This window comes from Notolepis coatsorum (assembly GCF_963971535.1).
Source record: "Notolepis coatsorum genome assembly, chromosome: 19".
In the NCBI taxonomy this organism is placed as follows: domain Eukaryota; kingdom Metazoa; phylum Chordata; class Actinopteri; order Aulopiformes; family Paralepididae; genus Notolepis; species Notolepis coatsorum.
Window position 1 is genome coordinate 33,522,519 of NC_140183.1, and position 22,233 is coordinate 33,544,751.

Genomic DNA, 22,233 nt, shown 5'->3' on the forward strand with positions numbered 1-22,233 from the left:
GCGATAGAATGACGTTGTTGTTTGACGTGGTCTGCCTGGGAAATGTAGTCCATTTCTGGGTTTTTTTCGACGTGGCATTATGACGTGTCCTTGAAACTACACGCTACTTTTTATTTGGTGTTGATAAAACAATAAATAACTGAACCAGGATCGTTTCAATTCGATGCTAAATAAACCTTTACGCATGCGTAAAATGTGCCAGATTTAATTTTACAGGCGTTACATTTTTTATCAATATCTTGGCCATTTGTTGTGCTAGAATCAAACCGAAAACACTGGGAGGAAGTGCCGAAGGAGGCGGAAGTTGAGAAAAGAACAGCAGAAGAACAACAGAAGAAGAGTGTAAGTGAGCGATACGTTGTTCACAAGATTATTTCTGCAGAACACACGTTTTTCCAGCCAGCAAAACTTTAGCTTTAGTAGTTCGACTTATAACAGTAGTAGTAGCAGTAGTAGTAGCAGTAATAGTAGTAGTAGTAGTAGTAGTAGTAGTAGTAGTAGTAGTAGTAGTAGAATCTTCAGATGATTCAGATGTCATCTTTTGTAGATGACAACAACGAGAGGTAAAGACACTTATTTGAGATTTATTGCTTATGTTTAGTCAGTCACACTCTTACTGTACTTGTTGGGTTTGCAAAGAACACTCTTTGGATTGTAAATATGTGTATATGTGCTGTGCTCTGTGTTACAAAGGATCAGATTAAACCGAATATATATATTTATTGATTGATATATATTGCATAATATTTGTATATCGTTTGATATCCCTTGTATATTCCTTGTACATATACACGGAATATCCCTTTAGCCTAGTACAGACCATAATATTTCATTCTCCTATTGGACAGCGGTCCACAGGCGCCAAGGCCATGCCTCCAAAGTCAGGTTCAAAGTCACCGCCGGGGACATGCCTGGACATGAACGGTATTGCGCAAGGATATGAGACAGGAATAAAGCTGGTACTAGTTTATTCATCTAAGCGTATAAATACGGCGCAGGTGAATACAGAAGCACTTAGTCAGAAGTCTTAGTAACTAAAGTTGAAGCCTCACCCACGATACGACGTGCGGTGAAGTATGGCCTGTTTGGCCCCAAATAGAGCATTGAGACCGCGTGCGAATTAATAACTGAATTGTCACAGTTTAACGCTGTACCGTCGAGTGCGACCTATTCTATTAAGTCAGTAATAGTCTATTTGTGTATAGTGTATCGTGCGGCTAAAGTTCTACAGTGACCAGCATCACCAACGTTTTCCTCGTATCAGCTAGAGTGCTTATCCAGGCTGGGCTGCTTATCATGGCGCTTTCACCCGAGGGGCCCTAGACGAGGACCGTGTGGACATGTACACTGGATTATCTACCCGACGACTGCATAGCCCTTTTCGGCTGGATTATATTTGCTTTTGGTCCTGTAATTAATGGAGCGGAGAATCGCCGACACCCACAAGTGTGTGGGATTTACCCTGTGAGGAGCCACGTCGAGTCCGTCCCTCAGAAGCCTGAGGCCGGCTAGCTTTCTTCCATGTGGAGCTACATGCTACGGAGAACAGCTGTATTCGTCTGTGGATCAAGATCTTATTGCACCGTCTCCTGTACTCTGAGTCTCCTTATCATCGTTGACCCAGACTCTACTACCGACAGATCCTCTACCCTTGCTGGCTTACAACCGGGGGGACCCTTCCAGTATCTCCCGCTATATTACTAGTGTACCATAGATATAATTCCCTAAGATTCAGGTTGTATGATTACCTCCTGCGTAATATGAGAATGGACATTCGTTATTGATTTGCCTACGCACATTCCTTTGCCTTATAAGCGCATTCAAAGTGAAGTAAAGTAAAGTATATTACCGTAATTCCTCTAATAGTAACCAGGTCTCAAATAAAAGCCGGGTCTCTATTAATGGCCGGGTGCGCTCTTGAGCTAAGCAATTATAAGCCGGCCTCCTAATACAAGCCGGGTTACTAATATACTGAGCTGCATACTGAGCTAGTTACTTGATTTCACTTTGAAAACGTTGAAATGACCAGTGACCACCTGTAATTGCACTGTTTACTATTTCATACAGTACTTGGTTTCAATAAATGAACCCAGTACATTTTACTGGGTTCAAACTGACACAAAATGATGATTTATTCATTATGATCCGTTTGAAAATTTGAAATATAGGCCTCCCTCTTATACAGGCCTCCTCCTAATACAAGCCTGGTACCCGCTACAGTTGAAACAAATACAAGCCGGGGTTACTATTAGAGGAATTACGGTATGTACCTTTTGCTGCAATAAATACTTAAATACAGCTTTGTGTGGAACCGATTCATTGTGGGGAAGTGTTCATCATTAGATACCTGTGTACTGTATGGCCAGTAGGAATGTACATAAAGACGGTAGTGGTTTAATGATACCATACTTATCAATACAGTCAGGGAATTGTACCCCTCAGTTACACTCTGTATAAGATAAGAGATTCCTTGTTGAATGTTGAAAATAATGTGCTTTTTATTGTTTTCTACAGGGAGGAGCAAGGAGCAGAATACCTGCCTTTAACCAGTTCAGTGCAGGCGAGACATGGAAGGAGGGCTAACCAAGACAGATGAGAGACGTATTATTATTATTATTAGTGCTTTTGTTTAGTTATAACTCTGTCCATAAAAGTTGAAAATAATGTATTTTTACATGTCATTGTCTACAGCAATGATTTGCCTGGGACATCTAGGGGGGCAGGGCGTGCCCAAGCCCGGTCCAGGTCAAGAAATGTTTATTGCTTTTTTATTATTACTAGGTTTGCAGACTTTGTACACAATATACCGGTATACAGAATGGAATATTCCCCATTGCAATGTTTAGTGCAACATGTTTTATTCGTGTTGATACACAGGGTCTCCATGGTATAGAATTATAGCTGGTGAAATGAGCATGAAGAGCTGCGATGTCGCCCTCTGTCTCATTATAGACAGAAACTGTTTTACTGCGTGGCACAATTGAGCAGTGTCTCACTCACACATTTTTTTTTAGGATACACCTCAGGCATCCTGCACTCTATATTACTGCACTCTAGTCATATGTGTACTGTATATAATATATTGAATATCCCACTTTACTTATTTTTTACTGTAAAACTTATTTTTTTTACTTTTTTTTGTAAAAAAAACTTACTTTTACTGACCTTTTGTTTATATATATATATATATATATATATATATATAAAAAAAAAAAAAAAAAAAAAAAAAAAAAGGGCATGCTGGTGATAATTTTCAGTTGAGAATCAAAATTTCATCTGTGTTTATTACCTGTGTATGGAGAAAATAATGATTTGTAAATTGAATTCTGTTCTGTTCTCTTTTGTTTATGTAAATATGCTACCCGAGGGTGCATTTCCACTGTTTTATATGCTTGATTGAATATGTTTGCATTGGTTCATAGTAAAAATAACACATTTTCCCATTCCGATTTTGTGTTTTGTGTTGTCCATTATGCAGTATACACAGTATTTACAGTATTATACAATATGAAAACTAACTGTCAGGTCATATGTGAGGCTGTGCTGAAAAAAAGGATACCAAACATACCATGGTAAAACATTTTAAAATGGGAATTATACAATTTAAATCAAAATGAGCTAAAACATTGAAAATATCCCACAATTGCCATGGGTAGGTAGGGAATTTATTTTATAAAAATGTTTCACACGGCGACTATGGATAGGGAATTTCTTTATTTAATTAAAATGTTCACGACAACATGGATGCATGTACTCTGCCAGCATGTTTAATATCCATAATACTAAAGGTTTGACTAAGATTTTTATGAAACTTTATATAAAAAAAAATGAATAAATCTTTTTTTATCTTAATTTAAAAAAATTAATATTTTAAACTCATAAAAAAAATTGGGTTGCACCTAAATCGGCAGGGTCGGTCGGCAACCGGAACCAAACCATTTTTTTTAGGCCTAAAGGAGAATAATGGGTTCTAAAGTGGAAAAATGCAATGCTGAGGTCAATGACCCCTCAAGGTCACCAGAGGTCAGTCTGAAAGTGTTTCCAAGTCTGAAATCAAACCTTGGGGTATGTAGATGATATGCTGAAAGTTTCATGCTTCTTTCATAAAATGCACAATACCTTCCATATATGAGCTTATCTGTCCCACTAAAAGGATGTCCCAGTTATCGATCGCCATCTGGTAGATCGATATGTCCATTGGCTGATGCTATATTCCTTTACTGCAAACTGAATTCAGCGTCCCAAAAAGTATTCCAGGCTACATGCTAGAGGCATAGCTTCAGGCTAACAAAAAAGTCCACATGATGAAAAAAAATAAAAACACCGGTCTGTAACACTGCATTATCGAGACAGCGCCCCTATACTACTATACTACGAGGATCTGCACTTTTCCGAATCCCAAGAGTAGGGTCAATCTGCAGTGCCGGTCGGTGACATTGAGTAGGATATTACAATGGAATAAAAGCCAAAACAACCTTACCACGTATATATGCATGGTTGGCCCTCAAGCGTTGGATCCGAAACACGTATATATATACGTGGTTGGCCACGAATGTGTTAAGACTTTTTAAGACCCCTTGGGAACCCTGATACACACAAAGAAACATGTCATTGCCCCCCAGCTGTTGGATTCAGTCGACAGAGAGACTCACGGTAACTTGTGCAGGTTGCTGGTGATGGCGTTGAGGACGCGGTCCGTCATGTTCTTCAGGTTGACAATGGCTATGTCTAGACGCCTCTGCACCTCCGGGTGGGCCAGGGCCTGCTCTGCACTGACCTCATAGGGCAGGGAGCTGGGGGCCACACAGTCAACACAACATTACTCCTCTCATAGGGCAGGGAGCTGGGGGCCACACAGTCAACACAACATTACTCCATAGGGCAGGGAGCTGGGGGCCACAGTCAACACAACATTACTCCATAGGGCAGAGAGCTGGGGGCCACATAGTCAACACAACATTACTCCATAGGGCAGAGAGCTGGGGGCCACACAGTCAACACAACATTACTCCATAGGGCAGAGAGCTGGGGGCCACACAATCAACACAACTCCATAGGGCAGAGAGCTGGGGGCCACAGTCAACACAACATGACTCCTCTCATAGGGCAGAGAGCTGGGGGCCACACAGTAAACACAACATGACTCCTCTCATAGGGCAGAGAGCTGGGGGCCACAGTCAACACAACATGACTCCCCTCACAGGACAAGGAGCCACACAGTTTCACAATGTTGCCTTTCCTTTTAATCCCAAACTGCTGCAGGGGAGCTGCCAGCCATAGATATCTATATAGAACACTAGATAGCTTAAGGCGGAGTCACCAGCGTCACTGAACCGCCGCCATCTTGCTCGAGTCAGCCTTGAGTGAGGGTGAGTGAGCTGCACAGACAAAAATACTCATAACTCACTGAAATATTGACGGATTTACAAACGGGTTGGTTTATTACAAGCATTATTAACGTGGCTATGATTATGGTTTGTAAAAAAAAAAAGAAAAAAAGGCCTTTAAGTAAAAAAGTAGACGTGAATGTTATCAGTAGCTGAGCCGCCTCGAGCAAGATGGCCGCCCTACGACGACGTCGCTCTACATTGGCCGGCGCGTAAGCTATCTAGTGTTCTATATAGATATCTATGCTGCCAGCCGCCTGCCAGTCAAAGACAATGTTCTAAAGCAACAAGGGGTGTGTGGGCCGTGGGTAACAACACTGGCTAGGAAGGCCTGGTCCTGTTTGTCTCAATTACCTACACACTCAAAAGCATCAAGTACTTCATTCTGGAAAAATAACTGACTTGACCTTTTAAATGTGTGGAAACATCAACTATGCTGCCCTCTGGTGGCTGCCACAGGTTCCTGTGTGCATGTACAGACTGCTGACAAATACTGTACTGCATGATACGATTAAGCAATTAACATCCCATCATGCTCCTTGGTGTGTATAAAAATGCTGAGCAGGCCCCATTTTGGATCTAGATAGCAAGAGGAAAAATAGCGAAGTGACTTTGAAAGAGGGTTCATTATTGGGGCACGGATGGCAGGAGCGTCAGTAAAGAACATCTATCCTGGGAGTGGTCCCTTCCAGGAGGACAAGGGCCCCATCCACAGGACACTAACCCATCCACAGGACACTAACCCTAACCTATCCACAGGATACTAACCTAACCCATCCACAGGACACTAACCTATCCACAGGACACTAACCTAACCCATCCACAGGACACTAACCCATCCACAGGACACTAACCCTAACCTATCCACAGGACACTAACCTAACCCATCCACAGGACACTAACCCATCCACAGGACACTAACCCTAACCTATCCACAGGACACTAACCTAACCCATCCACAGGGAATTAACCCTAACCCATCCACAGGACAATAACCCTAACCCATCCACAGGGAATTAACCCTAACCTATCCACAGGACACTAACCCATCCACAGGGAATTAACCCTAACCCATCCACAGAACACTAACCCATCCACAGGGAATCAACCCTAACCCATCCACAGGACACTAACCCATCCACAGGGAATTAACTAGTGATGCACGATATATCGGCCGCCGATATAATATCGGCCGATATGGCAGTTTTTTTACACATCGGTATCGGTCCGATATCAAGATAGGGCCGATATTAAAAAAAAAAAAATCTTTTTACATGTTTTGGTCTTAAATAGTTTCAAAATATCAGTAATTTCTGAAAATAAGTTACAAAAGTAAAAAAAGTATGCGTTTTGGAAAATAGCTCTTTATTTGATTATCATAAAAAAGTGTTTTCTATACAGAGATATCGACATCGGTAAATATCGGTATCGGCCAGAACAGCAATATTAATATCGGTTATCGGTATCGGCCACAATTTTCACATCGGTGCATCACTAGAATTAACCCTAACTAATCCACAGGACAATAACCCATCCACAGGGAATTAACCCTAACCCATCCACAGAACACTAACCCATCCACAGGGAATTAACCCTAACCCATCTGCAGGGCACAAGGGGTCACTGAATGGTTTGAAAAGAATGTGAATCATATTATATGGCCTTTGCAGTCACCAGATCTCAACCCAACTGAACACATCTGGGGGATGTTGGACAGACAGCACTCTCCACCATCATCATCATCAAACCACCAAATGCAATTATGGCAATTATTTTGGAAGAATGGGGTTCCATCGCTCCAGTAGAGTTCTTACAATCTTTCCTATAATTAGTCACCCATCTGTCTGTCTGTCTGTCTGTCTGTAGGTCTATCTGTCTGTAGGCCTCTGACCTCTTGTTTCCAGTCTGACTCTCGGCCTGGTTGATCCAGCTCTTGTAGATCTCCACCGGGTCTGTGCGGATGCTGAGTGAGCGGTCCAGCAGCACCTCACGGAGGGCAGGGCCCAGGATCTCCTTCAGGGCGTTGTGTCCGCGGGCGTGACGGTAGAAGCTCACCAGCATCTTCATCACTGTGGGGTTTCCAGTCACCACCTCCTGGGGCTGGTCAACCTTCAGCCTGCAGAGGTAGAGTCGAGAAGGATGGAGAGCGAGAGGTTAGCGATGTTAACCATTCAACGATGGAGAGAGAAGTTAACAGTGTTAACCATTCAACACAGGGCTGTACAGTGCGACGAGGTTATCGCAAATTGCCCCTTAATTTGGCCTGTGCGAGTGGGATGCAATGGTGTGTGTGTGTTGTGATGATCTCATTCAAGGAGCACTACAAGCGTGCACCCACACACAGTTTATTGTTTTTGTTCTATTAGTGATTTACACACTTTCTCAGTTGGTTCATTATAAAAGATACAAACCTGAAAACAAAAGCACTTAAATGTTAAATAAAAAGGACCACAGTAATGAGGTAGGAGGAACATATATTTTTTTGCACTATAATGGTAAAATTGTTATTTTAAAACTGTGCCCCTAGTGAAAAAGCTTAGCGTACAGCCCTGCAACAACAGAGAGAAGCTACATGTGTTAACCATTCAACGACGGCAAGAGAAGTTAACAGTGTTAACCATTCAACAATGGAGAGAAGTTAACAGTGTTAACCATTCAACAATGGAGAGAGAAGTTTTGTTTTTAATATTTTGACCACAATTCTGTTGAATTCGATTCAAAACTGCTTCTGAAAGATACTTTTTTAAAGTGTACTAGGTATTACTAGGGATGCACAGATACAGATACTGGATATCAGTCTGATACCAGGCTAATGGGGTATCAGTATGGGATAATTTCCCCAACACCAAAATCTGATACAGAGAACATATTATACATCTAATTTTTTTCCAAACTGATGGTCCAACTGTATATTGTTCAGTACAAGTAGTGTATAGTGGTATCTGTGCATCCCTAGGTATTAGGGATGCTCGATATTGGCTTTTTTACCGATATACCGATATTGTCCAACTCTTAATTTCCGATACCGATATCAACCGATACCGATATATGCAGGGTGTGTGTATGTGTGTGTGTGTATGTGTGTGTTAAAGCTGTCCCTGAAGCCTGTTTTTGGGATTCAAACTTCGTCAGGGTTTTTTCTTTATTTTTTTTTTTAAAGGGGACATGTACTGCTATTCCTAGCACTATTTGGGCAACTTTACACAATTCCAGGCCGTTCTTTTTTTCTCTGCCTCTCGGTGTGCTGCGCGGCAGCTTGTGGGGGGGGGGCCCTCCCTTCCTCCCTCTCTCTTCCTTTTTTTCTTTCTATCACTCTCCCGTTCGGAGGTGTGTGTCGCGCGGACCTCTGCGCGGCAGGTCCCCCCCCCCCCCCTCCCCCCAAGTGCTCCTGAATGCTCTCTATCTCTCTCTCTCTCTCCCTCCAGACTAGTGCATGGGGAGTATGAGGAAGTGGTTTCCACTCGCTGTGTACAGTCAGTCTATGTAGATTGTGGGGGCGGGCATTAGCTACAACCACAGAGCCAATCACATCACTGTCTGCTACCCAGAGCCTGAGTAACGTCATTCAGGCCTTCAAATCAGGATGGCCTAATTTACTGGAGAAGGAAATTATCTGAGCTGAATCAGAGCAATCCGCCAATATGGTATTTAGACACTAAAACACATTGATACTAACTCCTATTACTATAATACAATGCTAGAGACTGAAACATGACATTTATAGTACATGTCCCCTTTAATAATCTCAATTTTTCTTTTTTATAAATTCTTTACACTTTTTTTATAAATATCCTCAAACTAAATCATTAATTTGAATAAAATGATTAATCTCATTAAATTCGTTTTTATTATTAAATCAACTTTCCAGCCCCAGAGAGAAGCCCCAGCCCAACTAAATCAAATTTATTTAATGAATATAACTCATAAATCTTTTTTAATACTATAATATTAGTGTAGCCTAATCTGTCGTCAGCTTGTGACTGCAACTTGTTCCTGTTTGCGGACGACTCAGCCCTGCTGGTCTCTGACAAGAACAAGTTACAGGTTGAAAAAACCCTCAGCTCGGAACTAGGCAGAATCTGCATATGGCTCGCTGATAACAAACTATCATTACACATGGGCAAAACAGAGTCCATTCTCTTCGGTTCAAATAACAAACTCAGCAAGACCGACGGCTTCTCAGTTACAGTGGGTGACAATATTGTCACAAGGAAAGATGAAATTACCTACCTGGGTTCCATCCTAGAGGCTAATCTCTCCTGTGACAAAATGGCATCCAATGTAATAAAAAAAGTCAACCAACGAACTCGATTCTTGTACCGGATCTCCTCTCTGGTAAACAAGAACACCCTGAAGACTCTGGCAGGAGCACTCATTCAGGGGTACTACGACTATGCTTGCACCTCATGGTACCAAAGCACCTCAAAGGCGCTAAAAACAAAATTACAAACATCTCAAAACAAACTGGTCAGACTACTGCTTGACCTTACTCCTAGAACCCACCTCACCCCTGCCCACTTCGACAACCTAGGATGGCTTAGAGTAGACGACAGAGTACAACAACTTGCAATGGGCCTGGTCTACAAGATACACTACACGACCAAGGTACCCATGTACATGTCAAAATACTTCCCAAAGGTCAGTGAATACCACGATCACAACACAAGAGGGAGCTCCACAAATCATGTTAAACCCAGATTCGGCTCAAATAAGGGACTAAACACGTTTCGCAATTATGCCACATCAATGTGGAACGCCCTACCCAAAGCTGTAAAGGAATGTGGATCACTACCCACTTTCAAAACCTCTCTCAAGGGACACCTACGGGAGACTGCAATTCAACACTGGCCCCTGTAAATATCCTAACCCAACCCCCTCCAATGTACAGTCATTTACCTAGTATGGTTGTCAATAGTTCAATGTACAATTGTGTTTGTTTGTACAGTGTCTCCTCCCCCCCCCCCCTCAATGTACAGTGTTACTTGTTTATACAGTGTGCCCCCCGCCCCCCCCCCCCCCCCCCAACCACCTCCAATGTAAATTACCCAGTATGGTTGTCAATATCCCAATGTACCCAACCCCCCCCACCCAACCTCCTCCAATGTACAGTTTCTACGTCAAATGTATATACTCCCTTTTCTTGACTCCTTCTGTATCACAAACAGTACTGTATTTGCAAATCTGGTATGTCATAAATGTATAGATGTAGCAGTACTGACTATCTGTATGTCATGTATGTCATATATGTCTATATGAATTGAAAATGGGGGACCCTGATGGAAACAAGACAAACGTCTTTCTCAGGTCTGCATCCCCTTAACAATTGTATGTATTGAGCCGTACTGTATTGTACCCATTCTGCAATCTGTTAAATAAAGTTTTCATTCATTCATTCATTCATTCATTCTCTGCAACTGTGAAGAAAAACCCCATTGGTTTAAACAGAATGAAAAAAACAAAAAAAGAATATATATATATATATATATATATATATATATATATATATATATATATATATATATATATATATATATATATATATATATATATATATTTAAAGGGGAACTATTTTACTATTTCTTTCACTATTTGGGCACTTTTACACAATTCCTGTGAGTCTATGGAACACCTCTGTGTGCAGCTCATCAAGTACCTGATGCCACACAGCCACATTATCATGCAGCGGTGTCTCTCTGACATCACAAATCAGCACATTTTCAAATGACTCAGTTCAGTGAGGGTGAATATTGTGAGAGGAGAATTGGAAGAATGCGCCAATATGAGAATTAGAGACATAGATCATATTAATATAAGTTCACATAGCTAGGAAACAATGCTAAACACTCAAAAAGGCCATTTATAAGATAGTTCCCCTTTAAATTCGAATGTTGATTTAGATTTCAAATGCCAACATAACGAACGAAGGTTCGAACGTTTGGGCTCAGCCCTAGACTGTGTGTATGTCTATGTGTACTGTGTGTGTGTGTGTGTGTGTGTGTGTGTGTGTGTGTGTGTGTGTGTGTGTGTGTGTGTGTGTGTGTGTGTGTGTAGTGACTGACTTGATCTCGTGGCGCAGGGCAGCAGTGAACAGCTGAAGCAGCAGGTAAGCTTCTCTACAGTCAGAGCCGTAGTTAAACAGGGTGAAGATGACCGTCTCCATGAAGCGGGTCGTCTTGTTCTGAGGCATCAGGAAGATGAGCTGAGCCAGGTACAGAGGCTGGGTCTACACACACACAAACAAAAAACAAACACACACACGCACAGACTCAGACACATTAAAGTTACACTGTGTTGTTTTAGGAAGGACATTTGATTAGCATTAGACTAATAAGCATACATTACATTATACGTTACTTATAACGTAAGGCCTGCTCACATTGTTGTCTTATGAGAACTAGGCTAGTGGTCGATAAACGCATCCATTAATTTGTGCTAAGCTATGATTGATTGATTGAAAACTTTATTAACAGATTGCAGAATGGGTACAATACAGTACAGCTCAATACACACAATTGTTAAGGGGATGCAGACCAGAGAAAGACTTTCGTCTTGTTTACATCAGGGTCCCCCATTTTCAATTCATCAGGACATACATGACATACAGATAGACAGTACTGCTACATCTATACATTTATGACGTACCAGATTTGCAAATACAGTACTGTTTGTGATACAAAAAGAGTCCAGAAAAGAGAGTATATACATTTGACGTAGAAACTGTACATTGGAGGAGGTTGGGTGGGGGGGGGTTGGGTAGGAGGGGTTGGGGAAACACTGTACAACTGTACAAGCAAAACTGTACATTGGAATATTGACAAAACCATACTAGGTAATTTACTGTACATTGGAGGGGGTTGGGTTAGGACATTTACAGGGGCCAGTTTCGAATTGCAGTCTCCCGTAGGTGGTCTTTGAGAGTGGTTTTGAAAGTGGGTAGTGATTCACATTCCTTTACAGCTTTGGGTAGGGCGTTCCACATTGATGTGGCATAATTGCGAAACGTGTTTAGTCCCTTGTTTGAGCCGAATCTGGGTTTAACATGATTTGTGGAGCTCCCTCTGGTGTTGTGATCGTGGTATTCACTGACCTTTGGGAAGTATTTTGACATGTACATGGGCACCTTGGTCGTGTAGTGTATCTTGTAGACCAGGCTAGCTTGCGGCCAGATAGCTTTAGGAAATACAAATCATTATCTCGTGTCCAGGTTCACCAGTGTCAGCTCCACTATGTAGGCGGGGGTCGTGAAACAGGCAGCCTGGTTACAAACCAAGAAGAGTCGACAACCACCGGCCTAATATACCAGGAAGTGGCTTCAAGTATTCACTTCAAAGACTCGCCACTATTTCCAGTATGTCACTTCTAAAACAAAGAACGTAATGTGTGTAATGTGTGTGACGGTCGGCTGGTCTCATTACTGACCTGCAGTAGGTAGAAGAGGTGCTGGTATGACTCCAGCTTCTCCCTGCGTGCCTTGCTCAGGGCCTTGAGGCCTTTGCTCTTGTCCAGAGACATCATGTCAGACAGCTGCTCCTTGTTCTTCTTGGTCAGCTTCTTACAGTGAGACACCACCTCCTGAAACACCAACACATCATCAGTGAGACACCACCTCCTGAAACACCAACACACATCATCAGTGAGACACCACCTCCTGAAACACCAACACATCATCAGTGAGACACCACCTCCTGAAACACCAACATACATCATCAGTGAGACACCACCTCCTGAAACACCAACACACATCATCAGTGAGACACCACCTCCTGAAACATTAACACACATCATCAGTGAGACACCACCTCCTGAAACACCAACACACATCATCAGTACGGGTAGGAGAAAATACATACAGCGATATATAGAGCTGTGAATCTTTACTGGCCTCACGATTCGATTACGATTCAGCTGTCCACGATGCATCTCAATAATATATTACATCCTCAATTTTATAATCTATATTACTGCACAAGTGCACATGGCTACTTTTCATCAATTAATACAAGCTGTCAAGATAAATTAACTTTTATGTAGAAAGTTCTTAAATCAGAATGTCAAAATAAATGTCATTACTAGTGTTGCATGATACAGATACTAGAAAGGTATCTCGATACCCAGCTGTTAAAAACGGTTGAATACTCTTTATTAGTATCAATACATTTTTTTCCTATGAGTTGAGTGGATGCATGACCAGAGCGCACTAGCCAGGGTTCGAAATTAAGGGGGGCTTGGGGCAAAATGCCCTAAAAAATTTACCAAATGCCCTCGAAAATCAGTTATGGGGGGCAGAAAATGCCCCAGACAGTTTACTAATTATGTATATAACTATATATATGCTCTACAGTGCGAGCATTTCACTCGCATTTGCCCCTAAAAATATGTGTGCGAACCGGAAAAATCATTTACTCGCATAATGTGCGAGACAAGTGAAGATTCCAAACTCAGTAGTGCTTTTTTCGCTTGTGTGTGTGTGCCAGCGAGCATGAGAAGCGGAGTTGGAATGAGAGCGGAGAGCGAGAGTGTGAGAGAGCGTGTATGTGTGTGTGTGCGACTCGAGCGTGAGAGTGTGTGTGTGTGTAAGCGAGCATGAGAGTAAGTTACTCTAGACGACGGAGCCCCGCTACACCATAGATATATATAAACATTATGCCCCAGGTGAGAGCAGTGCAGGTCGCTGAGAAACAACCAAGCATGCTGTGAAGAACCGCCCTATACTGAATGAATGAATGAATGAATGAATGAATGAAAACTTTATTTAACAGATTGCAGAATGGGTACAATACAGTACGGCTCAATACACACAATTGTTAAGGGGATGCAGACCTGAGAAAGACGTTTGTCTTGTTTCCATCAGGGTCCCCCATTTTCAATTCATATAGACATTTATGACATACACAACATACATGACATTTATGGCATAGGGACATATAGGTATTTAGTACTGATACATTTGTGACATAAACGGTATTCAAATATACAGTACTGTTACCCCTAGATCCTGACAGAGTATATACATATGATGGAGAGGGGACTGTACATTAGGAGGGGGTGGGTGGGTGGGAGAGAGATATACATACGGCGGGGAGGGAATATATACATGCGGTGGGGAGGAGACTGTCTATTAGGAGGTGGTGGGGGTTTTGGGCATTTACAATGGCCAGTTTCGAATTGCAGCCTCCCGTAGGTGCTCTTTAAGAGCGGTTTTGAATGTGGGTAGGGATTCACATTCCTTTACAGCTTTGGGTAGGGCGTTCCACAGTCCGCTTCTGATTCGCAGACTGTGGGTGGGGGAATGTGATTGGACCAAAGCAGAGGCTGAGTCAGACACAGACAGACACGCTCCAGTCGACATGCATTGCTTTAGAGAGAGCGGAGAATTTTGACTCGTAATGGATATGAAAATGGTTCAAATTCATTGAATTCAGCTCAATTCGATTTAAAATTGCACATAGTCTTATATGTATAGGTTACTAATATTTATTTAATAAATGAATGTTCCATGTTCTGTCATCTAATATATTCCATTACCTTTCCTATCTGTATCAAAGTCAAAATGTTGGTATTGTGACAACACTACAACATACAAAAGCAGCTTGACAACCGATATCCTTTGCGTATAGTAGGCATGGGCCAATGTGTGATTTTGGTGGTATGTGCTATTTGTACAGATGTTTGGCCCTATGCACACGCACAGTATAATATGCATGTAATAAATAGTTTTTTTAATAAACTCTGTGTTACTTGAACAATTTTCACTGTGCTCCTAAATTTATTTGTGTGCTCCTACATTTTTATTTAGATTTTATTTATTAAAATTTTATTTAGGAGCACATGTGCTCCTTGGGAAAAAGGTTAGCGTAGAGCCCTATATTATGGAGACATTAACATTACGTTATCAAACATAGGGACGAAGACTGTAAAGGAAATACAGCGCTTTGCGCCACCAAGACAGCCGCAGCCACAAAATGGCATATGGTAAATGTTTTATAATTTTTATGTTAATTTTCATCATAAAAATTCAGGCGTGCTGTCTGATATGTACCTGCAGTCCTGCTTCCTGTCCGTTTTACGTACCTGCAGGCATGCTGTCTGATAGGTACCTGCAGGCCTGCCTCCCATCTGTTTGCGTACCTGCAGGCCTGCCTCCTGCTGTCTGATAGGTAGCTGCAGGCCTGCCTCCTATCTGTTTGCGTACCTGCAGGCCTGCCTCCAGCTGTTGACGTACCTGCAGGGTGACTCTGTTGCGGACCAGCAGGCCTATCTTCAGGTCCATGAGGTCCAGGTCTGCCTCCAGCTGTCTGTTGGAGCGGATGGTCCGCACCACCTCCTCCCGCAGGCGCAGCAGCGCCCCCTCCTGACGGATGTCGTTGTCCCCCAACTCGAGCAAGTGGGCGAACTTACGCACCACGGACAGGGGAGGTGCAGCCGAGTGGACTGAGGGGGGGGGGGGGGGGATGAGGATAAAAGAAGAGGAAGGAGAAGATAAAAGACTAATACAAAAAGGAAATAGTCACTTTCTCTCCCAGATTAGCAGTCGACCAATATATATCCATATCGAACAATACTGAATTTTGATATCAGCCAACTGACAACTTTTTCACAGGCTCTATAATGCTTTAATGCTAGAGCGAAAATTATGATATATGAAACGTGTTGATACCAATCATTTCATGCTAGCTTGCTAGAATGATTAGATATTAAAAAATATATATATTTATTACATGGCGTTTTAACATTCGCCGAAATGCTTGATTGTGATTGGTCAATAGCGCTCGTCAGAGGTCCGTTATTACTCGATAACGGACCTCTGCAGAGCAATAATGACCGCTGTGCGCAGCTGGACCAATCAAGCCCACTGACATCAGTGCAATCAGACACACCTGCCAGCTGCTGGCGAAGCTGCCAGCGATGACAGCGGAGCCACAACAGAACAGAGGCCTGTTGTTTGTATAGCCTACTTTTCAAAACAACTGCATAAGTTACATCCACAATGGCCAGTGTTGAGGATTTTAACATTCATTTCCATTTTAAATCACGAATGGTCCCCCCCCGGCAAAACAAAGTAAGACAACGAAAAAAAAATACAACCGTTCACGTTAAGGTTGAGAAAGCAGCCACGGAGACAGGCACTAAGAGACATCGAGATGTCGGTGAAAATGAGGTGGATCGAATTGAAGAGGACCGGCATGAAAAAAAACACCAAGAAAAGTACAGTGTGGGCAATGGGGGTGTTTCAGGACTGGCTGAAGGAGACGAAGAGACCACTAGATGTGGACGGAAAGGTCAGCGCTGAAGAATTGAACCAGTCACTCTGCGTATTTTACGCATCCGTTCAAACAACCAAAGGAACGGCTTACTCTGTGGCAAGCTACATGGCCCTGCACGCAGGAATCTGCAGACATTTTTCTAAAATGGATGCAATGAAGAGTACTTCTTTTGATCCATGTAACGGGGTGTTTAAGTCCGTAATCAAAAAGCTGCGTAAAAATGGCCAAGACACCAGCCGACACCATCCTGGCATCACCACAGCGGACATGGCCATCCTGCGCAAGTCCAGTCTGTTGGCACCAACTTCGGCGACTGGACTTGTACGCAAAGTGTGGTTCGATATTCAATTACACCTGGCCAGGAGGGGACGAGAGGGAACGAGGGAGATGAGAAGAGATTTCTTCGAGCTGAAAGTTGACGAGAACAGAAAATAATATTTTGTCCTGACGCACAACATCGAGTAAAAAAATCACAAAGACGCCAGGGATCCCTGCAAGGAGATGTACAGAGGAACAATGTTTTCAACGCCCGGCGACCCCACCTGCCCCGTGGCCAGTCTAAAAGAATATCTCTCCCTGTTACCCTCTTGTGCCACTGCCCTTTTCCACCATCCGCTGAAGAGACCACAGCATGAATTAAACACAGAGTCAGTGTGGTACTCCAAGGAGAATATGGGGCATAATCATCTAGGCCAAATGATGCCCACCATCAGCCTCGCAGCCGGACTCTCGCAGCGTTATACCAACCACAGCCTGCGGAGCACGGCTGTGCAGCGCCTGTCCGAGGCAGGTCTCGACACCAGGGAGATCATGACAGTGACAGGGCATAGGTGCGAGGGAAGTCTAAAGTCATACTGGACCCCCTCCACCACAGACAGGGAGAAATGGAGCAATATCCTGTCTGGTGAGTGCTATAGCCTATAACATCCTACTTACTATTTAACAGCCATCACAAAATTGCCAGGCTTAACGCATATAGCATACTGATTATTAACTGTCTATTATGTGTTTTAGGTACGCCAAATAAAAGTGGACGCGCCCCTCCAGCCGTGGTGTCCTCCGGGAACAGAAACGCTGGTAAGTAGGCTATAGTAACCCAGTACAAGGATATGCCTACCTTTCCCATAGGTTGCATAGAAAACTTATGTTATATTATTTGTGTTGTAGGTGCGGAAAGACCTGCACCAGCCCCACCAGAACGCACAGACTGGCCTGAACACGAATGTCCCGACGAACGCCCCCCTCAACTGGTCCAATTTCACCATAAATGGAAAAGTCCAAATAAATTACCAGAAATGAGACCACGCTGTTAATTTTTTTTGTAAGTTAGCCATGTAATAAGCGGGGAGCAATCAAGCATTTAGATCGCAGTCATGAAAGCTGCTCAGCATATGCACAGCTGCACTCAGTCATCAGTGCAATCAGACCACAGATCTGCCGGCGATGACAGCGGGAGCGACAGAACAGAACTGCGTCTGCATTTGATATTGTCTTGTCGATGGTGTAAAATGAATTAGGTATATTGTTAGTAAGTTAGCCATGTAATAAGCGGGATAATGTATAGCCTATACTCGGTCATTGTCGGTCATGACCTCGTAGCTATACATTATCTCTTACATATATCTTGTTAAAATAAGTTTAAGCTAACTCGTTTATTTATTTAGGCTAATGTAGCTCAATTCAGCTATTTATTTTGTCTCATTGCAAAAATATATAATAATTTGGGCCGGGCACTACTTTTGTCCAGGCCAAATAAAGAGGCCTATTAAAGGAACACATTAACTTTTTGGGAAATTTGCTTATTTGCCATCTACGAAATACACTCCAAATCTTTTCTGTAAACATGTTGTGACCTGTGTATTTACCACGTGGAGAAGTACAAATAAAAAAAAGTTACATTTTCGTTTTCTAAGCAGATATATACTCTTGTTTTTTGAAAAACAGGGCTTTTGAGGTGATGAAATCACTGCACCCAGGCAGCAGTGGTTCGGCCAAAAATAGTTCAGAGTATATATCTGCTTAGAAAACCAAAATGTAATTTTTTTTTCTCCATGTGGTAAATACACAGGTCACAATATGTTTATTGGAAAGTTTTGGAGTTGTATTTGGAGTGCATTTTCATGTTCCCTAAGCATAATGCATGCACAGAGAAGAAAAGGGTATGTATCTGCTTGTCTAACTCCAGGGTAGATGGCAAATAAGCTAATTTCACAAAAAGTTGGCATGTTCCTTTAAGATGTTAGATGCTAATGGAAAAATTATGTGATTTAATGTGATATGCTTATTTTATGTCTTTTTTTTAATCAGTAACAATCAAACCGTAAAATAAGAGGCCTATTAACACATTAATTGCCAAGAACGAGTTAACTCGTTATTGCCCGCCATGCGAATACCGCCAAAAACGAGTTAACTCGTTTTTTTGGGATCGTTATTTCTTTTATTCGCTATATCTATTCATAATTCATGGCTGCAGCCTCTGCAGACCCTTCAGACCCTGTCTGAGCTGGCAGACGGTCAACACCACCCTCTACTGCCTTGTGGAGCTATTGCACTCCATTGGAAATGGGCTGGTGCGTTATCTGAGCCGTGGGGGCGGGGTTTAAATACTCAGGCGAGTCAGGCCTTTACAAAGATGGCATGGAATACTAACCCCGCCCGCCCGTTCATGTGTAACGCTCGGTTATGTCGGGGACAGGATCGCTGTGGATAACTGGAATGGCGATCAGATAATTGGATTATTTTTTTTTCATTACATCAGAGACCAGGTAAGGACTCTATATATATAAAATCGTGCGTCGATCTGATATTTCTTTCTACCGCGATCAAAGCTATCTGTGTGTATGTGTATGTGCTTATTACCGTTGGCTGCGTTGGGGGGGGGAGCCACACTACAAGGGCCATTTCATGTATGCACGAGGAGATATAATAATGATAATCTAGCATTGATTTCAGGATGATTAGATAATCAGCCGAAAAATTACAACGTGATGACTAGGGGTGTAACGGTACGTGTATTCGTCCCGCGGAGCCTTCCCTCGTGCGGCTCAGAGGAGCCCTCTTTACAGCGCAAAGACACCAGTCGCACATGCAGGCACTCGCGAGGTCCGTGCGAGAACAGCGCGCGTGGCCGGGCACACTTACATTGGAACAGCTGCAGGGTCATTACAATTTTACAGTTTTCTTTCGTTTTCTTGTTCGCCCAATAATGTTAACCAAATGAAACCAATGGAAAGAAACGCACCAACAAACACACCAACATTCTCCCCCGCCAGACTCGAGTAGGGTAAATCTGCAGTGCCGCAGCCCCATACATTGCCGGACTCACAGACACAGCTGATCAAATAAAAAGAAACATACTTTTCCTATAGAAAATGACTATATTTAATAATAATAATTATCATAAATATAATATATAAAAGAATAATAATTATTATTATATTAATAATTATAAATATTTTTTTTCTGTTGTACCGAACTCGTACCGAACCGTGACCCCAATACCGAGGTACGTACCGAACCGTGGCTTCTGTGTACCGTTAAGGCCTCTACATGCTACAGCAACTTCAAAGCAACTTCAACACAACATCAGCGCGATTTCAATGCGGTTGTTGTAGAGGGTCTTGTAGACTGTGTTGTGAGGATGTTGCGTACATCTCTCTCAAATCTAATCTAAACAACCGTTGCGTTGATATTGCGTAGCAGTGATTGGTTGGTTAGCGAATGGGGGCGGGGCTGTCATAGAATAATATTGGTCCCGCAGAGAATACCATCCTCCATTGTTGTAACCAGCCAGCGTTGATGCTAAATAATTAGCGTCACATAGCTGGCCTTTTTCTGAAAACCCAAGCACATATTGTTCCATAGCATACGCCTTCAGTTGATCATGACAAATCCTCTTACCTTGACGATTAAAAAGCCTCCATAATTTAGTAAATAAAGCTGTAGCCAGCCAGCTAGCATTGGTGCTATTCAAAATGCTATCCACATTAGCTACATAGGTAGCTAACCAACTAAATACAATGGTATCCTGAGGTAACGTTAAATACAACGTTTGCTAGTCGAAATGACTGGACACACACAGGGACAAGTTAAACATCAATCAATTAATTTATTCCAACAGGTAGTACTTTGAGCTGCATGTGAGCCGAGGTCTTTCTCTCCTCTGCGTTGGAGACTAATGTTACGTTAGCTCGAAAAGCACAGAAACGGGCAACAGAAGTTAAGCTGCTAGCAACAGACACTATAACACTTCCGGTCGGGGGATTTCAAAATAAAAGAGCGACGTCTAAAAGCACCGGAAATACATTTATTTTGTACATTATCTAACGTTAACACAAACCTAAACTAACTTTAGTTAAACTAACTTTGCGCGTCGATGTTGCAGAAGCATAAAGGCAGAATGTCTGCAACACCGTTGCTTTGTCGATGTTGTGTTGCAGTTGCTTTGAAGTTTCTGTAGCATGCAGAGGCCTTTACACCCCTAGTGATGACTGGATTACACTAAAATGCCTTTTTCTCGTCTTTCCCTGGAATTACTCAGAATCACCCAAACCATACCCACATTCAAAACGGAAATGTACGGATGGAAAAACAATCTGTTTTTTTGCATGTTGACCAGACGCAACTCAATGACAGTCGACAGCGTTATTAGATCCATAGCTATAATATAAAATATAGTTTTAGGACTCGCAAGTTTGGCATTCTGAAACGATATCCATTGTATAAAGACCTGGCGCTGAAGGGGGATCAGCACCCCCTGCTGCTGGCGGTCAATGTGTTAAGATGTTAGATCCCAATATGTGATTTAATGTTATATGCTTATTTTATGCCTAATTTTATGTCTGCACTTTAAGCCTATGTCTTTTTTTGCTGCTGTGAAGCACTTTGAGCTGCAATTATTGTATGAAAGGTGCTATACAAATAAAGTGTATTATTATTATAATTTGTCAATATCCCAAATATAACATTTCTCTGAGATTCTTCTCAGTCTCATGCATGAGTAAACCAATCATTACGTTTCAAACAATCAGAACTGGTCGCCCTCCTTACCTTTTTTGCCGTTTGTAATGGCTTCAATGACTGTAGTTATTTAGTATCGTCAAGTTCACTTGACAATTACTTTTAAATACTGCATGTCTGCTGGTAATTCCATGTTCACGTTATTCCGTTTTCATTTGTGCCTTGTTTACAAAGCAAAAAAAGGCTCATTCCATATCTGCCTCTGCAGAATACTCTATCCAGAAAGGGGTTTGGTCACCTGTACTGGCCTAGCTACAGTTATCCCACCTAATATCCCCAGGCCTCATCTTGGCCAGTGCAAGACGTGTGGCCAGGGAGGACATGGAGCCACCTACCCAGCATCCGGTACTCCTCACGGGCACGGTTGGCTCGGAAGAAGGCCTGGATCTTTACGACGGCATCCACCTGTGGACAGAGAATGGGAATAATAATCATATTCATTTCTAAGATCAACTACTGTACAACTGTGCCAAAAGGAAATGAGACAGTTGGAACTGTGTTTATGGCAGCTCACGTAAAGGCCCAATCATTTATATTTCTGACAATATAAGTCTGAGGTATAA

General features: G+C 42.4%; 1 protein-coding gene across 1 annotated transcript in view; it reads right to left on the reverse strand.

Annotated features, from left to right (window-relative positions):
• iqgap3 (IQ motif containing GTPase activating protein 3) overlaps positions 1 to 22,233 on the reverse strand; it is a 143,106-nt gene that overhangs the window by 69,787 nt on the left and 51,086 nt on the right. Inside the window, exons 22-27 of the mRNA XM_084336515.1 lie at positions 22,006 to 22,075; positions 15,610 to 15,818; positions 12,807 to 12,959; positions 11,447 to 11,610; positions 7,279 to 7,503; positions 4,653 to 4,793 (exon numbers count right to left, since the gene is read on the reverse strand). Of these exons, the coding sequence (XP_084192641.1) occupies positions 4,653 to 4,793; positions 7,279 to 7,503; positions 11,447 to 11,610; positions 12,807 to 12,959; positions 15,610 to 15,818; positions 22,006 to 22,075 (962 nt within the window). The remainder of the gene's footprint in view (positions 1 to 4,652; positions 4,794 to 7,278; positions 7,504 to 11,446; positions 11,611 to 12,806; positions 12,960 to 15,609; positions 15,819 to 22,005; positions 22,076 to 22,233) is intronic.